At 54.7% G+C, this 20,942-nt stretch overlaps 1 protein-coding gene across 3 annotated transcripts in view; it reads right to left on the bottom strand.

Moving 5' to 3' along the window:
* The window catches only part of TBC1D14 (TBC1 domain family member 14), a 99,250-nt gene extending 78,782 nt beyond the window's left edge, over positions 1 to 20,468 (bottom strand). For all 3 annotated transcript variants that reach the window (XM_040488506.1, XM_040488515.1, XM_040488525.1), the window contains exon 1: positions 19,730 to 20,468. In XM_040488506.1, the coding sequence (XP_040344440.1) occupies positions 19,730 to 20,451 (722 nt within the window). In that variant the 5' untranslated portion in view covers positions 20,452 to 20,468. The remainder of the gene's footprint in view (positions 1 to 19,729) is intronic.
* Between the last annotated feature and the right edge of the window lie 474 nt (positions 20,469 to 20,942).

The raw sequence follows: 20,942 nt of genomic DNA, 5'->3' as shown, positions 1-20,942 counted from the left end.
AGTGAGGTCCAGACAGGGGAGGTACAGGACGGAGATGTGGGGGGCAGGGGGTGCTGGTCACACTCTCTACAGGGCACACGTGTGAATGGGCTTCCTTCGTCCACTTTGGTCATCACCAGCTCAGCTCAAACCCCGCTCCTCTTCTCGGGAGCCTTCCTGGCCGACGGGCCCCTCCCCACCTCACCCCTCCCGTGCGCCCCCAGGCCCCGTGCGCACTTCTCTCTGGCAGGGGGCTGGGGGTGTATTTCAGTTACTTCCGCGTCACTTCCCACCGCCCTGGGGGCAGGGAAGGCACGTCCCACTTGGCCTTTGCACCCCCCAGGGCCTGGCATAAAACCTGCGGGACAGTCTGCAGCACAGGTCAGTCATTAACTAACGCTGACACGCGCCCCGGCTGTGTGCCTCTCCCTGAGAAGTCACCGGGTGCACAAGAGCCGTGCGTGCCTGCGTCACACGGCCTCCTTGAGATCTCCTTCAAACATGCCCCAGCAGTTAGACACAGGGCACAAGTTACACGGGGAGGCCCTCTCTGACATCAGCTTAGGTTTTCACGAGGAGAGAGAGGGCAGGGCGAAAATCCTGTATGATGCAGTAGGGAACATTACTTGACTAAGGGCACAAGTACGAATTGATTTTTATTAAGCTCTGAGAAGTAAGGAGAGAAAGACGCACTGCCTGTAGCGTCACGAGGCAGGAGCCGTCTGGGCAAGCCCGACAGTTGAGAGGTGGGATGAACGGCCATGCTCTTCCGATTTTAGGAACCTTAAGGAGGAAGAGCTGACCTAAGGCGCGCGTAGCATGCACGGGATTCTGTGCCAGGCAGACCTGGCTGGGCTCACGTGCCAGCTTCAGCACACGCTGACTCCGGGTAAGACATGAACCACCTCTCAGTTTCCCACCTGCAGAACGGAGTCACCCCCCTCGCTTTCCAGGCTCGGGACTGTCACCTGCGCTTGCCCGTCACGCCAAGGGCAGCTTATTCACCACACAGGGAATTCTTTTTGGCAAGCGCCAACTACGCACGTCCCGGGTCCTGCATCGAGTGCACGGAATACAATCACTGGTGACCAGGGACACAGGCCCTCAACCTCGAGGGGCTTATGTATGATTCTCCTTGTCTTAACGACGGGGAAATTCAGAGCTATCACCTTGCCTGAGGTCACACGGTCAACTGAAAGGGCTTGGATTTGGACTCACTCCATACCTTTCACCGGTGGTCCTCCATCCTGGCTGCACAACAGAGCCACCTAGGGAGCTTTTAAAAAATCCCCATGCGGGGCACCCGGCTGGCTCAGTCAGTTGGGTGTCCGACTTCGGCCCAGGTCATAATCTGGCAGTCTGTGAGTTTGAGCCCCACACGGGGCTCTGTGCTGACCGCTCAGAGCCTGGAGCCCGCTTCGGATTCTGTGTCTCCCTCTCTCTCTCTCTGCCCCTCCCCTACTCATGCTCTGTCTCTGTCTCTCAAAAATAAGTAAATATAAAAAAAAAAAAAAAAACCAAAAAAAAAAACAATGCTCAAATGCCACCCCAGTAAGGAAAGTAAAACTCACCTCTGAGGGTGGGGCCTGGACACCAATTTCTTTTCTGTTTCCTGGACAACTCTGTCGTGCAGCAAAAGGGCAGAGAACTTTGCTCTTTAACGAAAAAATGTTTCCCTTCCCATGCTATCTTGTTTCCTTAGCTGACACTTTAATCTATATGAATTCAAGATTAACTCCTTTCCAGCAGCTGCTATGAACAATGAATTACTATCTTTTAGATTCTGCTTTGAGCTACTCCAACAACTGTACTCACTAAAGCGAAACCAAACTGTCAACACCTGCCGTACGGCGTGAGCTCTTCTAGTCTCTTCCAGTCTCCTGCCTCCACAGAACCAGGCAGTGGGAAGACTCCTCACCCAGGTGGCTTTCGGAGCTCACCTGAGTGTGCCCTCTCCCTCAACGGCGGCAAATCCAGGCCATGCTCCCAGAAGCCAACAGATCCCTGTCTTCTCTCATATAGAGAAGGGCGCAAAGCAGGCCCCACCCATGTGCGTTTAAAAAACAAAAAAACAACGCTCTTCCCCGCGGCTCCAGGAATGAGAGTCCGTACTGCGCAACTACACAGAACCACGTCACGCTCTGCTGCCCTAGTGCCAATCAGGAACATGGATGGGGCATGAGCTGGAGATCAGGGCTGAGTAAGACCCGCACCCTGTCCTTGAGGGGCTCATAGTAGCAGCAAGGCATACAAAACTAGACCAGACTACAGCGAAGGCCCAGGAGAGCAGGTCCAGAGACCATGTGTCTGGAGGAGGTCCCCTCTGTCCTGGGGATGCCAGGAAGGCTTCAGAGGTGTCTGTGTTAAAGATGTACAGAAATGGGCATAGGAGACACAGGGCAGCGGGGAGGGGAGCATCGCGGGCAAAGGCAGGGAAGTGTGAGCCAGCAGGGCTGGGCTCGGGGTCAGTCTCCTGAGCACAAGCAAGGGCCCAGCAGGAGGAGAGGAGATAAACCACAGGCATCTCTTTGTTCTGTAGACTGCAGTACCCAGCAGGGCAAACCCTCCCGCTTACAGCAAGTAGCCTGCGGCCAGAGCTAGGACAAATTCTAACGGTCCATCAGCCTTCACAGAGACCATGGACAAAGAGCTCCTGGGGGCTCTCCACCATCACCTCGGGCGGAGCACATCAGAGCCGACCAGGGGTGGGGACGGTGGTCAAGGAAACAGGAAGCACTTCTGGGATTCTGTCCCAGGCAATCATGGGAATAGCAGAAAACGCACACTGACCTGCACACAGGTAATTCTACCACCCCAAAGCAGGAACAGAATCATTTCCTTATTGTCGGACAAGTAAATGATTCACAAGAAGGAACACCACCAAGACATTGGTAAATGTATGAAAATTTCTAATTAGGTGGGGAAATGTAAAAGGCAGGATACCAAACTCACAAATAGCACGCGTTTTCAGGTTTAAAATTCATAAAAAGTCTTTAAGGAAATACGGTAGAAAGGAAAAATTGGTAGTAGGTATAAAAGTGTAAAGGACAAAAATAAAATAGTGAGCGTAAAAAAATAAAATAAAAATTTCTGGGGCGCCTGGGTGGCTCGGTCGGTTAAGCATCCGACTCTCGATTTCGGCTCAGGTCATGATCCAGGGCCATGGGATCGAGCCCCGTGTCAGGCTCCATGCTGAGTGTGGAGCCTGCTTGGGATTCTCTCCCTCTTCCTGTGTCCCTCCCCACTGACCCCAAGTGCACGTGTGCGCCTCTCTCTCTCACTAAAAATTAAATAAATAAATAAATAAATAAATACTTTTTAAGAAAGATTCTCTCGGTCCGTCTGCTCCTTCCCCAACTCGTGCTCTCTCTAAAATTAAAAAAAAAAACAAAAAAACACACCAGAAGCCTCTAAGAAGAATGTTCCACCTCTGCAAACACCACACACTGCAGGTGTGAAACCCACGCAGCTGTGCAACCGGATGTGGGAAATCAAACTGTTGGGATGAGTCTTCTCCCAGTATCTCGAACAATAATAAAATCGAAAAGGAAAATACATAAAAGTATACCAGATTTATGACTTTTTAAAACTTATAGTCTCCCTATCATTCGCTTCAGATTATTTACTGAACAGCGACTAAGTGTCTGCACCGGCTAGGAAAACAAGGAACGAGATGAGGCCTTGCCTTCCAGAAGCTCACGGTCATGGGGGTGGGAAGGGGGTCAGCGCTGTCTCAGAAGTCCAGGGGCTGTGGGATCCAAATGAAGGGGTTGTGGTGATCAGAGTAGGCTTCCTGGAGAAGGTGTCACTTAAGCTGAATCCTAAAGGACAAACGGGACTTGTCAGGCAGAGGGAGAAGGGGCAGAGGTGCAGAGACAAGACAAAGCTGGTTCAGAGGACTCTAAGTACAAAATGGGAGCACAAAATGGGAGCTGGACGTCTGAGAGGCGGGCAAGGGTGGATCCAGAAGGTTCCTTGTGCCACGCCAAGTGGTTTGGAGTTTGTCCCACAAGTGGTGGGAACTACCATTTTTAAAGGCAAGAGCATAACAATGCATTCGACTCCTCAACTCTAGGCATTTAATCCTCATGAAAAAAGAGGGGCAGGGGGTCAGGAAAACGATCCTAAAAAATGGCCGAGGCTCCCAGCTATTCGCCAAACCCACTTCCTCACTGTCCTGGGCACTGGCCCCATTCCCCAACCTCCCTCACAGGTAGGTTTGGCCACGTGACCAAGTTCGGACCGACAAACCTCCAGGGGAGTGATGTCTGCCTGACCCAGGAACCTGCCCCCCAGCCCCATCCTGAGCTTTCCCCTTCTTCGACCTGATGCAGAGGAGCCTGCAGACCTCGGGCAGCCATCGCCGGAGCCACAGGCCAGCAAGACCTTGGGAGAGCACGTGCTAGAAACGAACTTCCACTGTGCTAACTTCAGGCTTCTACAGCAGCTGACATCCACACAAGTCGATACGTACTCATGTGTCCTCCCCACTAACTCTGACCACCACTCAGTTTCTTCTGTTTCAAAAAATAACTGTTCCAAGGAACTTCTAAGAGGAATAAAACTTGCTCAATCCAGGATACGGACTTATCAGGTGCTGGGACAAGGGCTGATCCTGGGTACACGTGTCCTCATCCACCTGGCCTCCCTCGGGTTTCTTCTTCCCCGGGCCAGGCTCCCTTCCCCCTCTGCACAACTTGCCTGCTGTAGCAGAGGCCACACCCTCTGGACCTCTTACCCCTTCAGGTGGGGAGTGTGTTTCACACCCAAATCTGAAATCTAAAGGAAATCAGGACCTAAATCCAAACCCTAGTTTTCAAACTCCTGCAAACGTTTTCTATTCCTGTAACGCTGGGTGCACAGAGCCTACGTTTGAAAAGGCTCTGGCTGGAAGCAAAGCGGAATTAACGGGGAAACTGGACCTTTTCGGGCCCCAACGGGTATTAGGCAAATCTGGATGACTCATCACTCTTCCATTTATAGAACCTTACAGGAATCCTGAGATAAACCACAACTACTCACAACAGAGAATCAGCAAAACTGGAAACAAAACAAGCTCACTTAACATCAACAGGAACTAGCTGATGCGATGTGGCAATCGAGTGAGATGTGTGTGCTCACGTTAAATACAGAAGGCATAACAGAATTTAATGTCACCTGTGCCAAATATTCAGTGTCCTCACAAACAAAATAAATACATATACATTATAGGACAAGCACTGCTGGGTACAAAATAGAACCAAATAGCTTTAATTAAACGTCGTTTAAATGTTTGTGTTATTCCACGAATGTGTTTTAAGTAGAACAGAGTTTTATACCCACCTGGGCAAAGGGAAATTGATTTGTGAGCAGCAAGCAGCTGGTGGCCCAAGAGCTGCTTTGCAGGAATGGGGCTGCCCGTGGGGTCTCTCCAAACCCCCAACCCCCTATCCTCCCACAAAGTGGCCTGCATTTGTTATGGAATCACCCCTCCCAGGCTGACCACAACCTCACCAAGGGCAGAAGGAAGGCAGACTGGCAGCCGACTGGCAAAGTACCGAAACACAGAAATCTGGGAGTTCCCGTAAGGACACAGGGTTTGATTTCCCAATAGTGAGAGCACACCGAGGGTGTTCCGTAAACTCAGAGCCCAATGAATCTGGCACAAATACATTCTCCTTTCCCCCACTCCCCAAAGCCACCTTGCTTACAGATGTGAAATTTCTTTAAAAAAATTTTTTGTAATGTTTGTTTATTTTTGAGGGGGGGAGAACGAGTGGGGGAGGGGCAGAGAGAGAGAAAGAGAAAATGAGAGGGGGGAGACACAGAATCAGAAGCAGGATCCAGGCTCTGAGCTGTTGGCACAGAGCCCGACGTGGGGCTCGAACCCACGAATCGTGAGATCATGACCTGAGCCAGAGTCGGATGCTTATCCAACTGAGCCACCCAGCGCCCCAGATGTGAAATTTCTAAGGACCTCAGCACCTCCCAGAAGCCAGGCAGAAACACTACCGAGAAATCAGTGTAGCCTGAAAGGCTTATCAGGAACACAATATAGCTACTGAGGACAAATAAATAGATGTGCAGGCATGAGTTCCTTCCTGGTTCAGTTCATGCCACTCCTGAACGCTACTGTCCCTGACACTCCAGAGTGAAGGTGCCTGCCCTCCCCACCAGAGATGAACAGCAATTTCAATGTCCACACCCAAAAAAAGTGGCTGAACTTTAAAGATTTCTTTCCTCAGGGGCGCGTGGGTGGCTCAGCCAGTTGAGCATCCGGCTCTTGGTCTCAGATTGGGTCTTGATCTCACAGTAGGGAGTTCAAGCCCTGAGTTGGGCTCCATGACGTCTCCTTAAAAATTTCTTTCCACAGGTACAGAGAAGGTTCCTAACCCATCCGAGGCAAGGAAAATAGAGACCCAGAATTATTTCCCCATTCCCTTGACTTCCACACCTAGTAGAGGGTGGGGTGCATCGTGGGAAAGCGACGGTAGCCCACTTTCACGCAAGTCAGCAGTGACACAAGGAAGTCAACCCTGTTCACCCTCCAGGCCTGAGGGAATCCTTGGTTTCTAGGCTTTCCCTTTCTGCTGCTCGTCTCCTGGGCAAGCCGGCACTTACTGGCATTCACTCACTCGCTCGTTCAAGTGAGAAGCAGGCAAGAACCCCCTCATAAACTCTAGTGAGGGCACGGCACCGTGCCAAGCACCGTGCCAAGCATTTTATATGCTTTGCCTGGTTATCGCCATGATGGAGATAAGAACCCAAGGTTCAGGAACATAAAGCAATGTGCCCAGCCACCCACCAGAAGGGCAGAACAGATATTCACAACCTGGCTCTCCGACTGGACTCTCTGAATGCCCTCCGAGTTCCCTGTCCCCACGCTGGAGGCACGACAGAACACGTCTGAGAGGTGAGGGCCCCGCCCCTCCGCCGTGTGAAACTCCCCAGATACTAAGTGTGCACTGGAGCTCAGAGAGTGTCAAACAGGACCTCGTGTGAGACTCTCAACACTGCACAGCGGCCGTCTCCCCAGTCCAGGGGAGAGAGCAGGCCGTTCCTCCCCACCCGGCCTGCTTCACCAGCAGGCCACCCTGCCTCGGCTTCCTCCCCTCCCCCCGGACCCTAGCGGAAGGTTCTTCTGTAGGCTTCCTTTGGTTCCATAAACTTCACTTCTGATTCACCTGTTTCCCAACCACTGTGTGCTGCTTTTATATGTCAACGAGAACAAAGGCTAAAAGTCAAGTCACAGTTGGTCACCTAGACTATCCAGACACGCTGAACAACAAAACTTTCCACAATGATGGAAAAGCACCGGGGCACCTGGGTGGTTCAGTCGGCTAAGTGTCCAACTTCCGCTCAGGTCATGATTTCGCGGTTCCTGAGTCCAAGCCCCGTGTCGGGCTCTGTGCTGACAGCTCAGAGCCCGGAGCCTGCTTCCGGTTCCGTGTCTCCCTCTCTCTCTGCCCCGCCCCCGCTCACATTCTATCTCTCCAAGATAAATACACATTAAAAAAATAATAATGGAAAAGCACGAGTCTGAGCCAGTGAGGTAGCCACTGGCCACATGTGGCTACTAAGCACTGGGTGTGGCTTGTGGAACTGAGGAATCAGACTGCCAACTTTAACCCAATCTAAGTAGCTGCGTGTGACCAGTGGCTAACAGACCAGACAGCACGGGTCTAGACTCTAGCGCGAGCAGCAAGCACGCCCAACGCAACACCCCAGACGACCCAAGAGGCAAGGCCAAAGTGTGCATGAGATCCTGTGGGGCTTGGGACACAGAGCCCACTGGCTTCTGCTTCTCAAGGAGGCTGGGACCTCCTCCAGCACCCCTCATTCCTCTCCTGACACCCTGCTTTTTATTTCTCCCCAGCACTCAGAGCCTGACACGGTGCAGCTCTCGCCCGCGGCAGACTACGCGCGCCGTGTGTTACTTCAACTTGGGGGACGGGGTCACTGGCCGCTGCATCCTCAGCACTGGGTCCCGGGGGGGCATCCCGGTCGACCATCTGACAAACGTCTACTGAGCTCTAACTGGCATGGTTCGAGCTCGAAGCAGGCCCTCACGAGGCACCGAGTCTGGGGGACCTGCCAGATGGCACTCAACAATGGTGGCTGCTTGGGCGGGAACCACGGAACGGCAGCAAACCGCTCTCCGCTCTTCTGGGACTCTCTGGCGGGTTCTTCTCGTGTAGTGTGTGCAGCAACACAACCTGCTCCAGAAGGGGGTCGCTGAGCCTGGGAGAGGAAGGGCTGCAGACAGACGAGGCCCTGAATCAGGAAGGTGCCTCCTGCTGGAGAAGGCCACCTACCCAACTCTCCATTTGACACACGGGAAGTAAGCGGCAGAGCGGGGACAACAGCCACCCCTGCTGACTTCTGCGAGGTTTCCTGCGGCTTCTACAGCCCCTCCCACATGTCTGCAGCCGAGCACACAACGGCCTTGCAGAGGACCCTCCTGACAGCAGTCAAGCAAACGATTCAAGGACACAGATCCTCAGAGAAGCACAGAGAAGGTGTTCCTGAGTGAGAGGCCCTCACTGTCCCCAGGCTTGGTCCTGGGCAGGGAAGATGTCTGGGCTGGTGGCCGGTGGGGAAGGCCAAAGGAACACTGACTGTAAGCCGTCAGCTGAAGTGAGGATGGGGGGGCGGGGGTGGAGAAGGCCAAGGACAGCAGATGAGGAAGTGGCGCCCCACACCCCACACCCCACACCCTGCACGATGCTGGTCCATGTTCCTCCCCCTCCTGCTGTCCCGGCATGCTGGGCCTCTGCAGAGGGTCACGTGGGGCTGCATGTATGCCAAGGCCCAGCGCCCAGAGCAGGACGCCCCAGGCCAACCCGTCCCCCAGAACAAGGTGCTGTTCACGAATGGGACTTTTCTTGAACCCGCACCCGCCCACCAAAGCAGGGCACCCGTCATCACAACGCCCCCGGGACAAAACCGCCGTTCCCCTTCGCCCATCCAGCCCCGGAGCGGGTAATTGAGGGTGCACTGCCTCCCTTCTTCCACTCTCCCTGACGGACCGACCAGATGCAGCTGGAACAGCACGTGACCAACCAGGGCAGAGCTTCAACGTCAGACAGACCAGGGCGGGGTTGAGGCGGAGGTGACCCCTCCAGGCTCCACTGCCAGCTGGAAGGACCTAAGCCCACTCATCCGCACGGTAAAGGCACCCCCGCACCCTCAAGCCTGGGCCCTCACATCTTGCTCCTCCAAGTCCCCCACCCGCCCAGGTCCCCAGCGGTCCTTCCCTCCAGCTGCCGCTCACCCTCCGGACATCCCCCCACCCCTACCCAGCTCGAAGGCCAGGTCACACTCTTACCTGCTGCCTCCCCTCCCCTGCCGCCTCTCGGGTCACCCTACTCACTCAGCCAAGCACACCCACGCCCCGCACGCATGCCTGTGCCCCACACACGTAGCCCCTGCAAGCTCTCCCACCACGGAGCCAGACCCTGCCCGCCCCCTGCCACCTCACTTCCCCATCCCTACTTCCCCACGTACCACTCCTTCATCACACCTCCTCCTTCACCCCATCGGCCCATCCTCATCCTCACGGTCAGCAGAGGACCCTGCTTCCTACTTCACAAGAAAACCCACTGCCGGCAGCAGCAGGAATCTTGCTCACCGTGGCTGGGAATGCAAAATGGGGCGGCCGGCTGCCGGCAGTTTGGTGGTTTCTCATGAGGTCAAACATGCTCTTAAATTCGATCCAGCAATCAGGCTCCTCGTATTTACCCAAGGGAGCTGAAAACTCATGTCCACACAGAAAGCGCATACGCGTATTTACAGCAGCTTTATTCGTAATGGCTAAACCTCGGAAGCAACCGAGATATCCCGCAGCAAACGAATGGAAAACCAAGTGGGTCCGTTCCAGACAATGAAATATTATTTAGTGCTAAAAAGCAATGAGCTTCATCAAGGCATGAAAAGACCGGGAGGAACCTGAAATGCACACTCCTAAGTGAAAGAAACCAATCTGAAAAGGCGACACTGTTAGGATTCCAGCTACGTGACATTCTGGGAAAGATGAAACCGTGGACACAGGAAGATCAGCGGTTGCCAAGGGTGTGTGGGGAGGGGAGGGGGGTGGACGGTGGAGCGTGCAGGGTGTTTAGGGCAGTGGAACCACTCTGTGTGCTACGACAGTGATGGATACGTGTCACTATGTATCCATCCACACCCACAGAAAGCCCAACACGGAGAGCGACCTTGATGTGAACTGCGGACTCTGGGTGATGGTGATGTGTCTGTGCAGGTTCACTGACTGTAACAAGGTACTTCTCTGGTCAGGATGTGGATAATGGGGGAGGCCCTGCCTGTGTTCGCAGATGGGGATTATATGGGAACTCTGTACTTTGTCTTCTTCTTCTTTTTTTTTTTTTTTTTTTTTAAGTAGGCTCCAAACCCAACATGGGGCTTGAACTCATGACCCTGAGATCAAGAGTCACATGCTGTACCGAATGAGCCAGCCAAGCACCCCAACTCTGCAGTTTCTGCTTAATTTTGCTGTGAATGTAAAATTGCTCTAACAAATCAAGTCTATTAAAAAAAAGGAGGCTGTCTGGCAAAAAAAAAAAAAAAAAAAGGAAATACATTGAAGTGACAAATCTATACTCACACACACAGCAAAACAACAAAGCAACACTGAAAATAATAAAGTAGTCCAAATGCACTAAAAAAAAAAAAAGGAAGCAGACTTCCACAGACCCCTACGGCCACAACCATCCTCCAGCATCCTTGCCCACAGCCCCTGCTTTACCACTCGTTAATCTAGATGATTCCACCCAGCCAAAGCCAGTTTCCCTACACGAGCACCAGTTCCCACCCCTTCAGATGCCACTGAAGGACACTGCATTGCACAAGTCCCTGTGTGTCCCACTGTCTCCAGTACGTTCCATTCCTACTCCGCTACGAGGTTGTTCTTACCAGTAAACAAAAACACCTACGCCTCCAACCTCAAAGAAGGAGACCTCGCAGCACTTCCTCCAGCTGTCACCCCGTGTGTTTACTCCCATCTGTGTTGCTGTTGGCACCTTCTCTCCTCTTGCTCCTTCTCAAAGTCCCTCCACGCTGCCCCCCACCTCACCCCGTCCTTCCCCCTTAGTGTGGGCATAAACTATGAAACTGATAGGACAGTCACTAGGCTGGCCTTGTGTCATCAGTGAGCCCATAAAAACCGACGGGGGCTCTCCCCGAGAAAAAGAGATTCTAAGCACGAGGAGGATTCTACACAAGGGAGATTCTCTGTCCCTGGCTTTGAGGACACAGGGGACAATGGCAAGGAATAGGAGAAGCATCTAGTCACTGAGAGCAGCCACCAGCGGACAGCCATCAGGGATCTGAACACTCAGTCCTAAAACCACAAGGAGCCGAGTTCTGCCAGTAACCGGACTTGAACCTGGACGTGGTTCGTTCCTCACCCCAGCCTCTAGATCCCCGTGAGCCGGCCGTTACCTCGGTTACAAGGCCGTTACCTCCTTGTAAGGCATTGAAAGAGAACCCACCCACACGATGATGGACCACTGATGCTGTTTTAATCCACTACATATCTGTTTGCCATTTGTCACATAGCAAACTAGTAGACGACCAGTACGTCTCCTCCACTCAAAATTCCGCAGCTGCCCCCCTCACTCTGAGCCGAGGGCAGCGCTACGATGGCCTACAGGCCCGGAGGTGGGACCGCCCTGACCTCCACCCTCCTCATCGCTCACTCAGCCCTTCACGGGCCTCTGTGCTGTCCCTCCACTGCACGGGGCCGGCCTGGGACTCTGCTCTGCCCGGCGTCTGCTTGGTCAGGGGACTTCCTCCCCTGCTTCGTCTTTGCACGAGTCTCTCCCCCTCATGCACCTAATGGGCACCGCGTTGGTGGGCCACGCAGGCCAGCCTATTCTATGGCCCCTCCAGGCTCTGCTGCCTCGTCTCTCCCATGGCGCTGATTGGCACCAACATCTGTGCTCCCCTACTCACGGGCTACCACCCACCTCCCTCCGCTAGAACAGAAGCTCCTCAAAGACAAGTGTCTTTGTCTTGTTCACAGACGAATCCCGAGCACCTAGAACAGCGCCCTGGCATACGGCAGGTGCTCGGTAAGTATTTCTTGGGAAAAACGTATGATGAGAAACGTGTTGAAGGGCCCAGCACAGTGCCTGGTACACTGCAGGCACTCAATAAATTATGGCTGCGATTTGTTGCCAAAAGGAAGCAAACGAAGCACAGCCCGGCACGGGGAGGCAGCCCACCCCCGACGATCTCCGCCGCTCTTTCTGAGCACAGCCTCCTGCTGACGGACAGGCTCTCCAAACGGCTCCTGCAGCAGCAACCAGACAACCTCCCGTGTGTCCCGCCCGGACAGCTGGCCTCCTGTGGCTCCCGGCAGCCACGTCTGCAGAGGGACACCATGTGTGACACCCTCTCCACGCTGGAAGAACCACCTCGACATGAAGTTTACCTGGAGCCAGAGAAACCTCTCCAGTCGAGGCTCCAGTGACCTCCCGGGTGCTGCAGCGGTGGGTGTAACAGCTTCGCTGCGTAAATCAGCGGCTGGAGAAGAAAGGCAGGCATTCCATAATCAAGGGGTTGGGCTGCTGACAACCCGCCTGGCACAAGAGGTCGCACAGAGGAACGGAAAACCCGGGGTGGGGTCAGAGGACCCAGGCTAAGCGTGTGCCCGTGCAGACACTCACAGCACAAAGGACAACAGTCCGAGTAGCCGAGACGCCTCATGGACGTTTGGTTACTACAATGTCAACCACCCGACTAGGGGGCCTTGGTAAAATCTTCTCTGCTTCTCCCACTCACAGCCTCCCGGGCCTGTCATGGACCCTGCCCTTCCCCACAGCCCACCCCGGAAGGCCTCGGGACACAGGGCTGACCGCAGCCTCACTCCCACCCGGCGGAACACCCAGATAACTCCAACACTGCGAGAGGGAAAGGCCTTTTAATCCGCTCACACACGACGCCCTCTTCCTACTCAGGGAATGCCGTGCCCTGACGGAGACCCACAGAGTGACCTCCCCGACCTGCTGCAGTCTCCTCCAGCCTGCCCTTGCACAGTGCACCTGTCTGCTCCAGGGACATGCTTGCAGGCTCTGCACTGCACCTCTAACCACAGCTCATCTCCTCCTGCCCTCCCAGCCCCAGGTCCGCACCCCCATGTTAAAAGAGGCAGCGTGGGGGCGGGCTCAGTCAGGAGAGCATACGACTCCAGATCTCAGGGTGGTGGATTTGAACCCCATGATGGGCACAGAGATTATTTAAGAATAAAGAAGTAAATTTTTAAAAAGAGGTCGTGTGTCTCTTATAGAAAGAGCAGGGACTTTGGAGTTGGGCCAGTGAACGTTCAGGTCCCAGCTCGGCCATGTGGTCTCCGGTGGGCAGACAGGCCCCACCTGACGGCTGCGCAGTGCCTGAGAACAGGTCAAGTGCCCGGTGCAGAACACGCACTTGGAGCAGGACAGCTACTGCCTCCCCCGGGAGCTGCTCGGAAGGCGTTGCAGAGCCCGCCCCCACCCCACCCCCCCCACCCCCCGGCCTTGTCCCCAAGGCAGTTCACCAGCACCGGTGCCGACCTTTATCTCACTGTCCACTCTTACATGCTGGGTCTTGGGTCTCGAATGTGGTCCTGAAAGCCCTGCCCAATCTGGGCTCCCACACACCTTTCTGGTCACCTCTCCTACCTCTGCGCTTTCCCAGCAATGCTGAGCTTTCTCCTGCTGCCATGACTCTACCCACGCCGATCCTTCTGCCTAAGGAACACTGTCCCGACCTCGTGCATGCTTTCAAAGACCCGCTGCCCCCTGTATTTCTTTCTGGACCTCCCCAGGGGCTTGCTGCCGTGTTCCCATCTCTCTTCAAGCCATCATCACACCGCACGCGGATTTACACGGTGGCCTCCAGCACTAGTCAGCCCAGCCTCGTATCTTCTGGCTTCCCTGGCCCCCTAGCACTCCGAGCTCAGCACCGGGATCACTTTCCTGTTCACGGCTCCGTAAGTGAGGGGCCCTCAGCTCATTTTGCAAACAAGGACACTAAGGCCCGGGAGAGGCTGAGTGCCTGCCTTATCCGAGACCACATGCCAGCAAATAGCAGGTCAAGGGAACGCCAACCAGCGCTCCTGCCCAAGTATCTCAGTAGTGCGTGCACACGCATGAGCGGGCGTGCGTGCACGTACACACCAGCGGCTGTTTTCTGTAAACCCTGACATCAGCTCAAAGCCACCAGAACATCAGCAAGGGAACATGCTAATCCTAAAGCGGTCAAAGTCAGTCAGGCAAAAATAAACAAGTAAGACAGGGATATGCCTCCTAGATGCCTGGGGCTTCACATCCACGTACACTTCCTCCCTGTGACATGCGAACTTCTTTCTGTGTTCCAGACAAGAATCCTAAGTCCAGAAACCCAAGCCCTGCATCCCCGCTAGGTTAAGCTACTTCACTACCCGTTGCCTCGGTTTCCTCACCCATGACGAAGAATTACTTACCTAAATCTATCAGCTTTCGGTGCAGGATACAAAAACTACTCTACAAATTTCGAGCAGAAAGGGATCTAACTCAAGGACTTGGGTGATTTCAAAATCTTCGTGAGGCCTCAAGTAGTTGGCTCTAAGCTGGGCCCCCAGGAACAGCTCCCCACACCGCGCCTGCGTCGAAGGTGCCAAAGAACCACGGGATGCAAGAATGCAGCAGGATCAGGAAGCCACCACCACGGCCACCCCTTCCACCGCGGCTGCCTCTCAGCGGCCAGGAAATGAATACTCGGCTGATGCTGGGACCCGATTCCCGCCCAGAACCCCAGGCCCAAGACACACACTTCTAACCCTGGCCGCCACAGGAAGGAAGGCGGCCTGGACTGAAGGTGGCCTGGAGGAGGAACAAGCCCGCCGGCGGGATCTGCCTACCGCCCCGCCCCCCACCGTGCTCTCTCCCGTGACGTGCCACAAGGCTGAGAACGGTACCGCGCAAGCTCCAGAGGCTGCCTGCTATTCCCGCACAGGGGGTGCCGGCCGGCACAGGTTTCTCAAGTACGGCCGCCCTGCTGGGAAACTCACCTCTCAAGAGAGAAAGCAACGACCCCACTCCTTCCTCAGCGCGGCTCCCAAATGATCAGATCCCCAAAGCCCGGGTCAGTACAGAACTAAAAGTTTAGTTCAACGCATTCACCCCAAGTCAAGATGCCTTAAAGATTTGGTTTTCTTAAAACAATGGTTTCACATTTTTCCATATAGCAGGTCCCTAAAAAAGGAGAGACCTTACACGAAACTCCGACAGAAGCAGAGAGCAGGGCCAGAGATGTGATCTGCACACTGGGTTTCTGCTCTGTCCAGAGCTTCTCTCGCACGGCCTCACTGAATTCTTAACAACCGCTCTTTAAGACAGGTGTGATGAGCCCCCCAGCACACACGGGGACCGCGGAGGCGAGGGGAGCTCCTGAGATCACACAGGTCAAACCTGGGTCCCCTCGCCTCTGTTACAACTCAGGGGGTGCCAGGGCGAGCCGGGCGCAGACCTCGCCCCTAAGCGGCCCGCAGCCAGCTCGGGAGGCAGACCGGAAAAAGGCACCACTATGGTTCTTTACGGGCAGCCCGAGGTCGCACCGTCCCAGCCGCCCCTCCTCCCCACGCCCTCTGCTTCTCCTGCCTCCGGTGCGGCCCGAGCATCTCCCCCAGATCACCTCCTCGGACAGCTTCGTAAAGGGCCGCCCAAAAGCAGCTGCAAGTGCTCAAAGCTGATTACCACCTTCCGGGCCGGCGCAGATTAGCAGCCTTGAACCCCTGGCTTCACAGAAAGAACGCTCCTCCCGCAGACAAGTGTGTTACTGACTTCCTCTCCCCTTGTCCGCCCAGGTGTCTAGATAAGTACTGTTAAAACACAGCAGGCCCTCGGAATCCCACAACAGTCCCTCCCTCCAAACGAGATGAGGATCCTCCTGAAGTTGTATTATATTAGTGAATTTCCTTCAAGGAGACGAACACCAACACTCACAACCCGTTAGCCCAGTGGTTCTCAACGGCTGGGTAACTTTGGGCCCCCCCCCCCCCCGCCACCCCGCGCCTCCCCAGGACATACGGCTATGTCTGGCTGTCGTAACCGGGAAGCACTCCTGGCACCTAGAGGGCAGAGGCCAGGGAGAGCCATCCATCTCAAAGCGTCAACAGTGGGGAAATCCCGATTTAACTTTCTGAATAACTTCTGATTGAAGTAAGCACAACATTAAGAGAAGAACTAAAGAAAACTTTAGAAAAACGTATTTTAGAAATGACAATATTTATGGGGCTCCTGGGTGGCTCAGTCAGTTACTCGTCCGGCTTCAGCTCAGGTCATGATCTCACGGTCCATGAGTTCGAGCCCCACATCGGGCTCTGTGCTGACAGCTCCGAGCCTGGAGCCTGCTTCGGATTCTGTGTCTCCCTCTCTCTCTGCCCCTCCCCCTGCTGACACTCTGTCTCTCTCTCAAAGAATAAGTAAACATTACAAAAAAAAAAGAGTAGAGTAAAATAACTTCCTCAAGGTCACACAGCTTTTAAGGGGGAGAGCTCACACTGGACCCAGCCAGTCTGACTCCTGCCACCAGCACTCGACTTCAGTACCCTCACAGGCTCACGCACTCACACAGCCCTCACGCCCCGCCCCCAATGTGTCTGTGTCCCCCAGCAGCTGTGAGCTCCGTGAGGCCCGGGACCTCTCCGCTCAGGGCGGAATCTGCAACAGAGGCACCTACTGCAGGCTGGGTGAAGAACGGATCAAAAGAACGAAGGGAGCCGGGTCCCTGTCACTTCTCTGCTCCTGTCTTACCCAAGCCGCCCTCATCAAGCAGTCAGGGCCACCAACAGGTCTGCTGCCTCAGGCCACAAGTCCCATGACTGTCTCCACCCCTTCCTCGGAGCCTCGTTCTCGAGACCAGCCTTCCACAATACTGTCTACGTTTCCTCCTATGATTTCCTCCTACGATTTCCTAGAAATCGGCTCCGTGAGGACAAGGACTAACAGACAGAGGCTAGGGTAAAGGAAGTTGCCTGGGGGCAGGGGATACATTGGAGAAACAGGACTCAGAAGCTTGGGCTGGAAACCCCAGAGGACCAGCTCCGGCCTCAGCCCTGCCCTCAACGCAACTCATACGGTCCTAACTGTGTACCAGGCCCTCTCTGTAACCCACCTGTAAAATGTTTTGTGGGTTCCAAACATTTTTGGCACAGAACCCTTTTCCCCTCAAAGGAATCCTAGGTTGAAACTCTTCTCCAACACTTTAAGATTCTAGGACAAAAAACTCACTAGACTTAGCACATGGTATCACATATTTTGATCCATTTGTCATTAATATTCCACCTGCTTCCCAAACGTACTTAACACTGGCTCACAATAATGTGACAGCCACCAAAAGGGTAAGGGAGGGGGCGCCTGGCTGGCTCAATCAGTGGAGCGTGTGACTCCTGATCCTGGGGTTGGGAGTTCAAGCCCCACACTGGGTGTAGAGATTACATCCATACACACATACGTACATACACTTTAAAAGAAAAATTTTAAGCGGCATGGGGACAAGAAGCAAAGAATAAAACACAGACGTAGGACATTCAATTTCCATGGCACCAAGTTATGAAAGATTTTCAAGAAACGGCAGCTTTACCGTACTATATAATCTCACTTATACATGGACTCTGAACAACAAAGCAAAACAGGAAGAGGCTCAGAGACAAAGAACAGCCTGGTGGGAAGGAGGTGGAGACGGCAAAACAGGGGAGGGGGATTAAAAGGAACACACTTCCAGTTATAACACAAGTCAGATGCAGGGTGCAGTGCACAACCTGGGGGACACAACACAGTAACAGGAAACAACTTTGCATGGTGACAGATGCCAGTGAGATCTGCCTCAATGATCACTCGGTGACATACGTAAATGTCCAATCACTCTGCTGTACACCTGAAATGAACATCACACCGTGTCAACGACACTTCAATTAAAAAAAAAAAAAAAAAAAAAAGCAGCTTCAGCAATGATCCACAGTGATCGACGGTGTTTCCTTCCAAAGGAGAAGAGGCTCCAACACAGACGCGAGACGAGGCAGCGGAGCAAGGCGGGGGTCCTGACAATCCCAGGGGGCAACTGACACCTGAGAGCTTACTCTGTCTGGGTCCATCCAGGTTCCCACATGTGAACCCACTTCGGCCCCGTGACCACACGTGAAGCAGGTCTCAGAAGAGTACCTTGTGTGTCAACAACACATTTTGTGCTGGGCGCTTTCTAATGCTCGTTTAGAGATGAGAAAGTGAACTCGCAGAGGTGAGGTAACTTGTTCAAGGTCACACGGCTAGGATGTGGGCACCGGTCTGTTAAATCCAAAGCTTAGCTCTTCCCTCCGGGCTGCTTCCCAGCCACCCCCATTGCGAACCAGGCTTCCCAAGTTTGCCAAGAACCCCACGTGGCTCTGAAAACCTGCCTCGCAAGCCCTTCCCTTGAGATTCTGACTCTGGAGCTCTGGGGTGGATCCTGAGAAGCCACGTGTACCAGGCACCCAGGTGGTACCTGTAACCAGGAAACGCTGAAAACAACGACCTGAGTAAAGAGAACAGCTCGGCCACACACATCTGAACCACAACCTGCTTTAGGGCTCTGCTCTCAGAAGGGACGGCGACCGTCTCCCCCACAGCTCCTGGGCTCCTCCCCCTGAGGCGGTCCTGAGTTCTGCTGAGTTCTGGGACTAGGGATGCTACTTGGGGTAGCTTGACGCCTGTCTGTCGGCACATCGGGGACAAGAGGAGCCGACCTCAGGCTCACTCGAGACGCCGCACACGCAGAGGACGAAGCAGCGGACGCGGCGGGGGTCACCATCGGCGCCCACAGTCACGGAGTCTCCAGCTGACTCTGCCAGCACAGCACACCACCTCGCGGGGACCCCCAGCGCCACAAAGTGTCCCACACGGGCTTTGCTACGGTACACACACTCGGGGGGAGCCGCGGCGGACCACGGAAACAGGCCCGGAGCCCACACGACGAGCAGCTGGGGAGGTGGCCACTCCCCCGCGCCCCCTCTCGCACAGCCCCCGTGCCCTTCCTCACGGCGCTGCACGGCGTGGGGGTTCACAGAGGCTGTGTGACAGACTGACGTGTCCCCGCCCACCGCCCCGGCCCGTGAGAGCGGGGGACACACACGCCTGCTGAACAAAACCACGAGAGCACAGGTTAGAGGCAGGTCCTCTGCGAGCCGTGCCCCCAGGGCCCCAGCGGCCCCGGCTTGGCGCCTGCGTGGCCTGGTCCTCACGCAAGTGGGAGAGCGGCGGCTGTGGGGCCGTGCGAGCACACACCCCGGCAGCAGGGCCTGGGCCACAGCACGGACGCCACGGCACAGCCATGCAGGGCACGGGGGGCCGGAGGTGGAAACGCGGGTTATTAACGCCGAGACCACCCAGGTTGGCACGCTGTGCTTGGCCCAAGAGGCTCAAGTTATTAGCATAAAAGGCCCTTCGGGGGGACAAGGTTGATTTGGTGGCACCGGCCCCTTGTGGATCACCCTCAGGCACAGCAGCAGGTCAGAGGCCGGGAAGGGACAACAAACTGTGCGAGTGCGCCAGGGAGGGACACAGAAGTGACAGCGGTGAGGACTCAGACAGCAGAATCACCAACACAGCTCCACAGGACCCTGGGCCACCGGGAAAAGACGCGATTGCCTGCGTGACACAGGGGCCTGCTCAGCAAGGCAGGAAACCCCCGTTTTCGATGAGGGCATGCGGCTGGCCCGGTCACCTAACCCCTGCAGAGACAAAGATGGTGTTACCTGGTAAAGAAGTTACTAAATGGTCCCAGTATTTTCGATTTACTCCCATCCTCCGTTCCATCGACACAGTCCTGCCGGCGCAGCTCCCGGGTTTCCTTGGCGGAGCTCAAGGTGACGTCAGTGAACTGAGGGTCGTCATCATTCTCCAGGGTCACGATGGCACTGGAGCTGCTCGTGACCACAAGGTCCAAGATGTCCTCGTTGCTGACGGAAAGCGTGGCTGACAGCTCCGTGCCGAGGCTGGACACGCTGCAAACGGAGACATCGTCGCTGCGGTTCAGGGCCTTGGAGGCGGGGCTGTAGAGCTCGGCCGCGTCATAGCCCGTCCGGGGGAACGTGGACGACTTCCGCACGCCCCGCTCCCACTCGGCACTGCCGGGAGCCGGTGGCGTGTAGGACGGCAGCGGGCACGCGCTCTGGCAGGCTCGCTCCGGGACGGTCCCCGACTCAGATGGCTTCCTCTTCACGTGGGCCACGCTGCAGGGGACAGGTTCCGGGTTGCCGATCTCTAGGGTGGGAATGCCCGAGTCCACGGACTTAAGGCTGTGCTGATCTTCTAAAGGCCCAAGCTTCAGCTTGGGCCCGTACTCTGGCAACGAGAGGGATCTGGGTGCCTTGAGATTCAAGTGTTGTAGATTCTGAATATGATTTCCTGGCCGACCGTCCAGAATGCCCATCAAGGCTATGCCATTTGTAGAGGTGGAGAGGTTTCCATCAGTCATCTTGGTCCAAGGAGAAACTAGGAAAAAAAAAAAAAAATACAAAAATGGAAAGTAAGATCGTGGCTACAAAAGCCTAAGACACCACTCTGCTAGTGCACAGCTCGAATGTTCTGATGCCCTTTTTACAGAGGAATCCTTGAAAAAGTCCCACGTACTCGAGTTTTCATTTGGGACCAGAAGCTAGAGTTTTAGCATATATTACCACGATATAAAATGATAGGGCAATAACCTAAAGGCTACATACGTCTAAGGTAAAAATACTTAAACCATCCCCTTCCTCATCATCACCAGCACCACACCGGTCACATGTCTGACCCCCAGGACAATACTGGGGGCATGAGGACCAGGCCAGGCAGGGAGAGAGAGTTGTTTTTCACGTTTCGTTTTGTGTAACGATAAAGAGAATACCTCCATCAAAAATACGTGAATTCATGGGGCACCTGGGTGGCTCAGTCGGTTGAGCATCTGACTCTCGGTTTCGGCTCAGGTCT

This window comes from Herpailurus yagouaroundi, unplaced genomic scaffold (assembly GCF_014898765.1).
Source record: "Herpailurus yagouaroundi ecotype Mexico unplaced genomic scaffold, PumYag 28, whole genome shotgun sequence".
NCBI classification, from domain to species: domain Eukaryota; kingdom Metazoa; phylum Chordata; class Mammalia; order Carnivora; family Felidae; genus Herpailurus; species Herpailurus yagouaroundi.
Note: the sequence above shows the minus strand (reverse complement) of the source record. Positions and strands in the feature narration are given on the sequence as shown.